General features: G+C 50.4%; 1 protein-coding gene across 2 annotated transcripts in view; it reads left to right on the top strand.

The window, feature by feature from the left end:
- The window catches only part of WDR45B (WD repeat domain 45B), a 34,883-nt gene that overhangs the window by 15,097 nt on the left and 11,936 nt on the right, over positions 1–7,850 (top strand). For both annotated transcript variants that reach the window (XM_012000074.1, XM_012000003.1), the window contains exons 2-4: positions 2,857–2,944; positions 5,001–5,095; positions 7,106–7,296. In XM_012000074.1, coding sequence (XP_011855464.1) covers positions 2,857–2,944; positions 5,001–5,095; positions 7,106–7,296 — 374 coding nt within the window. The remainder of the gene's footprint in view (positions 1–2,856; positions 2,945–5,000; positions 5,096–7,105; positions 7,297–7,850) is intronic.

Raw genomic sequence — 7,850 nt, 5'->3', positions numbered from 1 at the left:
GGTGGGAGGTGGGAGGCAGATCTCTGGGAGGCTCGAATGCCAGGTAACGTGTGGCCCGGAAGGAGATGCCATCAGATCTGTGTTTTGGGAAAGTTCTGGTCTGGACGCAGTGCATGAGGTGAGTGAAGAGACACCAGAGGATGGGGCAGGCGTGGAAAGCCGCTGTTGATGGGGAGAGGCAGGAAAAGTGGAGCGAGCATCCTCATCGGAGCCCAGTGCTAGGCGGGAGGAGGCCTGAGAAAAGCGCTCTGGTTCTGGTGACGTTGAAGGCTGCCGGTGGTCTTGGAGGATGGCTGAGTGGGAGCCCAGTGGTGGGTGGGTGGGGTGGAAGGAGGTGGGGAGGGAAGGAGAGGCTCAGTGAAGGAGGCAGTTCAGAATCAAGACCAGGATGGGGCTGTGGGGGCGCCGCATGCCAAGTGGGAAGTGAGCGGGTGAACTAGGATCTGGGTGAGACCACGTACTTAGGAATAGAATAGCCCAGCCCAGGTCAGGCACAAAGGGATTGTGTGGAAAGGCAGAAGGTTCTAGATGACTCGTGACAGGCTTTGGGGCCCAGCTCACAGTTCTCAGCAGAGCCCCGTGAACTGCATGAACATGAATGTGCGGAAGAGAGTCCACACTCAGGTGAGGGCTGGCCCTGCCTGACACACTCAGGTGAGGGCTGGCCCTCCCTGATACGTTTATTTTTGTTTTGGAATTAGGAGCAGAGAAATGAAATGGGAAGAGATTATTGGCAAGAAGAACAGTGGAAGACAGGGCTTGAGGTCTTGGCGTTTGAGCAGTTCTGTAGTCTCACAGGTCCGAGGTTAGTCTGCCAGCTTCAAAGCAGAGTTGAGAGCTAGCCTAGCCCAGAGGGGCAGAGACCTGTGGCTTGTGGGTCCTCTGGAGGAGCCCACCCAGAAGGGACAGCGGAGGTTCCACAGAGAGAGCTGGGCAGGCTTTGCAGGAGAATGACTTTGCCCTGGCTAATTGGGGATGGGCAGAAATCCTGCTGGTGATTTGGTCTGTGTCTTGTCATGGAGAACTTCATCGACCATTGAGGAGGAAGGGAAGCTTACAGGTGGAAGTCAGGAGGCCTCGAGGGCTGCTTCCCTTGCCTTACCTCTGGCATTGCTGGGGGACCCCAGGTGCCAACAAGGGAGCCATTTGTATGAGATAATCTCAGGTCTCATTCTCATTATAAAGTTTCTAAGAGGTGAAAAAGCCTTAGAGATTTCACAGACGTAGAAGAAAGCAGTATTCAGCAGGTTTTTGAGTACACGTACTTTTTGTAGCATCTAAAGGTACTTTTTTTTTTTTACTAGTAAACTTGATTTTTATTTGTTTATTTAGTTTTGAGACAGGGTCTCACTGTATTGCCCAGGCTGGAATGCAGTTGTGTAATCCTGGCTTACTCCCCAGGCTCAGGTGATCCTTCCGCCTCAGCCTCCCAAGTAGCTGAGATGACAGGAGCACCCACCACACCCGGCTACTTTTTGTGTTTTTAGTAGAGAGTGTTTCGACATGTTGCCCACGCTGGTCTCAAACTCTGAGCTCCATTGATTCGCCCGCCTCTGCCTCCCAAAGTGCTGGGATTGCAGGTGTGACCCATCATGCCCGGCTGTGTTTTTTTGAGACCAGGTCTTCCTCTGTTGCCCATATTGGAGTGCAGTGGGGTGATTATAGCTCACTGCAACCTCAGACTCCTGGACTCAACCTGAGTAGCTGTGACTAATTTTTAATAACTTTTTATTTCAGTGATGGGAGTCTCACTATGTTGTCCAGGCTGGTCCTGAACTCTTGGCCTCAAGGGCTCTCACACCCCAGCCTCCCAAAGCACTGGGATCACAGGCGTGAGCCACTGCACCCATCCCTCCTGTGGTTCTTCAGAAGCACGGTGCTGGCTGGCATTCTCAGCCCTTAGAACACAAACTGCTAATTTATCCTAATAGAATGTTGCAGTGTTAGCAGGCAAACAAGACAGAAGAAGTTTTGAACTTAAAAAGGAGCAGGGGCTGGGTGCGGTGGCTCACACGTGCAATCCTAGCACTTTGGGAAGTTGAGGCGGGTGGATCACTTCAGCCCAGAAGTTTGAGGCCAGCCTGGGCAACATGGTAAAACCCCACCTCTACCAAATAAACAAAACTTAGCTGGGCATGGTAGTGCATGCCGGTAGTCCCAGCCATTTGGGAAGCTAACGTGGGAGAATCTCTTGAGCCTGGGAGGCTGAGGCTGTAGTGAGTGAAGATCGCGCCACTGCACTCCACCCTGTCTCAAAAAAACAAAAAAAGAGCAAGAACAACTCAGGACCTTGAGTGGAGTGAAAAACTCGTTGGCCCTGATTTGTGTCCCTCTGACTTCACTTTGAAGCTGAAACCTCGCTTCCTGCTGCAGATTTATCTCCAGCACTTTAACGTCAGTGGTCAGCTTGCCCGTGGGCTCAGTCGGGTGGAATCAAGGAAGGTCAGGGAGAGGAAAGTAACCAGGCAAGGGTCGGCAGAGAGGAGATGAACGTGCTTCGCGTGCCTGTGTGTGAGGCCAGTGGGTCGCCTGAGACCGGGACCGGGCCGTGCGCACTGAGAGAGGAACGGGCAGGAAGGGAGCAAGTGGGCGGCCAGCTACCAAGAAGGGGAGACGCTGTGAGTGGGAAAGGGGCCCGAGGGCAGATCCCCGGCACAGCTCCCGGTTTGAGTTGTACCCCAAGGCCTCCCAGGTGCGGGTGTGTGTCTGAGGCCTGGGGCTGGGCACAGCCGTGCCAGTGGGAAGAGAAACCGCCTTAGGTGTCAAGCTGGCATCTCTGCATCCCAGCACCGTGGCTGTTCCTGACTGTTCGTGACTGTTCATGACTGCGTTCATCTGTTCTTTCTGATGTTTCAGTAATGATCTGGGATGACTTGAAGAAGAAGACTGTTATTGAAATAGAATTTTCTACAGAAGTCAAGGCAGTCAAACTGCGGCGAGATAGGTGGGTTTGATGTCAGTAACTTTTTAAAGTGGAATTTCACTTTCTCTAAAGATGGCTGAAATGCTTTTCTATTTCTAGCAGAAAAATGGTTAGGAAATTATGTATTAAAATGTTGGCCCTGGTTTTTATGACCCAAAGGATATAAGGATTATTTATATTGCTGCAAGAAAGGCAGCGAATTGTATTTGTTTTCGGGGCTGCACTGGAGGTAAGTAGGTGGTGGGCGTGGATGGCACGCGCCACAGTGGCCCAGGCAGTGGGTCTCACCGTGGTGAGTTCTGTCCCGTTCTGACAGGTGCAGAGCTGAAGACATGAGTTTTGAGCCTTGAATTACCTTGCATTTAGCCCATGCTTTGCCAAATGCTGCCTCTCAATAAAGGTTTTCGATTTGAGGGTAAAGGAAAACTGAATTTTCTGTGTTGAAAGTAGCAGGTGGCTCTGTCAGCCATGGCCTCAGGGGCAGTTAGGGGGAATATGGAAGTTTGTCCTAGTACATTGAGCAAAATAGCGCAGAGTTCGTTCATTCGAGTTTTTATTTAATATGATTTCCATATTTTACTCTAAGATTTCCATCTCTGTCGGCTGTGGGAGGACAGTGGCCAAGCAAGTTGGATGTAAACAGAGGTCATTCCACCTCCCTGCTTTTTTTTGTTTTTGTTTCTTTTGGTTTTTTTTTTTTTTTTTTTTTTTTGAGATAGTCTTGCTCTGTTGCCAGGCTGGAGTGCAGTGGCACAGTCTCAGCTCACTGCAAGCTCTGCCTCCAGGGTTCAAGCAATTCTGGCCTCAGCCTCCCAAGTAGCTGGGACTACAGGTGCACGCCACCATGCCCGGCTTATTTTTGTTTTGTTTTGTTTTGTTTTAATTTTTATTTTTATTATTATTTTTTGAGACAGAGTCTCTCTCTGTTACTCAGGCTGGAGTGCAGTGGCGTGATCTCGGCTTACTGCAAGCTCCACCTCTCGGGTTCAAGCAATTCTTGCCTCAGCCTCCCGATTAGCTGGGACTGCAGGCTCCCGCCACAATGCCTGGCTGATTTTTTTGTATTTTTAGTAGAGACAGGGTTTCACTGTGTTAGCCAGCATAGTCTCCATCTCCTGACCCGGTGATCTGCCTGCCTCGGCCTCCCAAAGTGCTGGGATTACAGGTGTGAGCCACCGTGTCCGGCTGATTTTTGTATTTTTAGTAGAGACAAGGTTTCACCACATTGGCCGGGATGGTCTCAATCTCTTGACCTCATGATCCGTGCGCCTCGGCCTCCCAAAGTGCTGGGATTACAGGCATGAGCCACTGCACCCGGCCAGCTTTCCTGCATTTTTGTGTGGGTTTGTCATTTTAATAACGTCAGTATTTAAAGGCCCTTAGTAATGTAAATGTCGCCGGGCACCGTGGCTCATGCCTGTAATCCCGGCCCTTTGGGAGGCCGAGGCGGGCGGATCATGAGGTCAGGAGTTAGAGACCAGCCTGTACCCCATCTCTACTAAAAATACAAAAATTAGCTGGGCATGGGGGTGCGCCTGTAATCCCAGCTACTTGGGAGACTGAGGCAGGAGAATTGCTTGAACTCAAGGGGGTGGAGGTTGCAGTGAGCCGCGGTCGTGCCACTACACTCCAGCCTGAGCAACAAAGTAAGACTCTGTCTATTAAAAAAATAATAATAATAATAATGCAAACGCTTGAGCCAGATCTAGGAACTTCTGCTTTCAGACTTTTCTTATTTTTTTCCAGACACAGTAGCATAAAAATATCGCTTCTGCTATGTGTTTTGCTGGGTTCTGAACCTAGACGAAATGTTTGATGATGTCTCTGTGAACCTCAGCGACGTCTCTTGGGCTGGCCTTCACCCAGGCGAGAAGCACTCCCTCGGCAGAGCCAGCCTGCGTGCGCTCGCCTCCAGGCCTGGCGCTGGTTCCTGCCTCCCGAGGTTTTTCTTCAGGAATGCTCCTTTTCCGTGTGGTGTTTCCAGTGTCTCTCAGTTTCAGTATGAGCAGACCAGGAGCATAAAATGTTTGGGTTTGACTTTAGAGGAAAGCGGTTCTGATCATGTTTTTCTTTGCAGAATTGTGGTGGTTTTGGACTCCATGATTAAGGTGTTCACATTCACACACAATCCCCATCAGCTGCACGTCTTCGAAACCTGCTACAACCCCAAAGGTGAGGAACTGAGCAGACGGGGGCGACGCCTGTCCTGGGCACTCCCTTCTCCGAGCAGGTCTCTTTCTGAGCAGGGTGCCTTGGCGAGAGCAGTCCTGAGCACAGAGGGGCCTCCAGAGGAGATTGACCTTCCAGGGCCTACAGCTCAGCACCCCAAAACTACCTTCTGACCAGAGTCACAGAGTGGGGGCCTGTCCCCTCCCACCCAGTGATTGTGGCCTCTCAGGACCTCCACAGTGAACCAGGAACCTATGTTTTCACCACATTGGGAGCCACTGAGTTCTGGGCTCAAGCATTTCCTTCCCTTGTCTTCTGAATTGGAGGATGGATTGTGTTTGACTTTGTCATTTGTTGTACCATCTTCATATCTCTTTAAATTTTGAGGTTTTGCCCCTGGCTTTGTTGGGGTAAAATTTACATAAAACTCACTCTTTTTAAGAACACCATTCTTGGCTGGGTGCGGTGGCTCACGCCTGTAATCCCAGCACTTTTGGGAGGCCGAGGTGGGCGGATCACGAGGTCAGGAGATCGAGACCGTCCTGGCTAACACAGTGAAACCCCGTCTCTACTAAAAATACAAAAAAAATTAGCCAGGCGTGGTGGCGGGCGCCTATGGTCCCAGCTACTCGGGAGGCTGAGGCAGGAGAATGGCGGGAACCCGGGAGGCGGAGCTTGCAGTGAGCCGAGATCACGCCACTGCACTACAGCCTGGGCGACAGAGGTAGACTCTGTCTCAAAAAATAAATAAATATAAATAAATAAATAAATACCGTTTGTGGCCAGGTGTAGTGGCTCAAGCCTGTAATCCCAGCACTTTTGGAGGCCGAGGCGGCAGATCACAAGGTCAGGAGTTTGAGACCATCCTGGCTAACATAGTGAAATCCTGTCTCTACTGAAAATACAAAAAACTAGCCAGGCGTGGTGGCAGGCGCCTGTAGTCCTAGCTACTCGGGAGACTGAGGCAAGAGAATCACTTGAACCCAGGAGGTAGAGGTTGCAGTGAGCCGAGATTGCGCCACAGCACTCCAGCCTGGGCAACAGTGAGACTCCAAAGAAAAAAAGAACCGTCTCATCTCCTGGAAAACTTTCTTGGGGCAGTCCCCTCCCCACTCAACCATCGGGTTTTGTTTTTTACATGTATTTGTCCTCTGTGTGTGTGGTTTTTTTACATGTATTTGATGTCTGTGTGTGTGTTTTTTACATGTATTTGTCTTGTGTGTGTGTCTATGTGGTTTTTACATGTATTTGTCCTCTGTGTGTGTGTGACTTTATTGGTCTCTGGCCATTTTTGGCTGTTACGAAGGAGTGCCGCGCATGTTTCCATAGTAGCCATTGTGTGGGTCGTTTTGTTTCCCTTGCATTGACACTGAGGGTTCGGCTGCCGGGTCGTAGCCATGTCGTGGTTGTGTCTGACTCTGTAAAATGCGGCCATTTATTTTCCAGAGTGGCCGTGTGTCCTCTTGCATCTCATCCTTGATTTATGAGTGTTCCAGCATTGTTGGTCTCTCTAGCTGTAGCCGTTCCGTGCGTGTGTGATGATATCTCACTGGTAATGGCATCTCCTTGTGGTTGTAGTTTGCATTTCTCTGAGAACTGGCGGTGGCAACATCTTTCCCTGTGGTCTGTGGTTCTTGCCTTTTGAGATCTTTTGGGAAATGCCCCAGATGGTAAAGTGATCGGTTTCGCATTGCGTTTTCGGTAGCACGTACCATGACGGACAGACGGTTGGTAAAGTGATCAGTTTCGCATTGCGTTTTCGGTAGCGCGTACCATGACGGACGGACGGTTGGTAGAGTTATTCAGCGCATGTCTTGATTATGAGGAAGTCTCATGTGAGGTAGCTTTGCTTAGCCCTCTCATACTCTTTACAATGAAAAGTCTAAATTGAATTTGTGGTTCTGATATAAATGCTATAAGTCTATTTTTTCGGAGAACTCGGGGGCAGAAAGTGGACTTTGGCTGCGAGAAATCAAAGGCAGTTCTTGATTGGTGTCCTCTGTCTCCACGCAGGCCTCTGTGTCCTTTGTCCCAATAGTAATAACTCCCTCCTGGCCTTCCCGGGCACACACACGGGCCATGTGCAGCTCGTGGACCTGGCCAGCACGGAGAAGCCACCAGTGGACATTCCTGCACACGAGGGTGTCCTGAGCTGCATTGCACTCAACCTGCAGGGAACAAGAATTGCAACTGCATCTGAGAAAGTAAGTGTGCCCCTCACCTTGTTGGCGTTGTGCCTCCTGGAGCAGCAGGCTCAGCAAAATGGCCACTCCCTGTATCAAGACTCAAAAGGCAGTGGGCCTGCCCCAACCTGGAGCCCCTCAGGGGCCTGTGGACCTGGCTGGTCATGTCACAGGTCGTCTTGTGCCCAGGGACTGGTTTTATTTCCAATTATTTACAAAGCAGTGCCTTGTAAAATATGATAAACCAAAGAAACAGGGCCAGGGGCAGTGGCTCACACCTGTAATCCCAGCAATTTGGGAGGCCAAGGCGGGCGGATCACTTGAGGTCAGGAGTTTGAGACCAGCCTGGCCAAGATGGTGAAATCCCGTCTCTACTGAAAATACAAAAATTAACCAGGCATAGTGGTGTGTGCCTCTGATCCCAGCTACTGAGAAGGCTAAGGCAGGAGAATCACTTGAACCCAGGAGGTGGAGGTTGCAGTGAGCCGAGATCACACCACTGCACTCTAGCCCAGGTGACAGAGTGAGACTCCGTCTCAAAAAAAAAAAAGAAACAAAAATACATACACATCCAA

This window comes from Mandrillus leucophaeus, unplaced genomic scaffold (genome assembly GCF_000951045.1).
Source record: "Mandrillus leucophaeus isolate KB7577 unplaced genomic scaffold, Mleu.le_1.0 Scaffold1, whole genome shotgun sequence".
Lineage (NCBI taxonomy): Eukaryota > Metazoa > Chordata > Mammalia > Primates > Cercopithecidae > Mandrillus > Mandrillus leucophaeus.
Note: the sequence above shows the minus strand (reverse complement) of the source record. Positions and strands in the feature narration are given on the sequence as shown.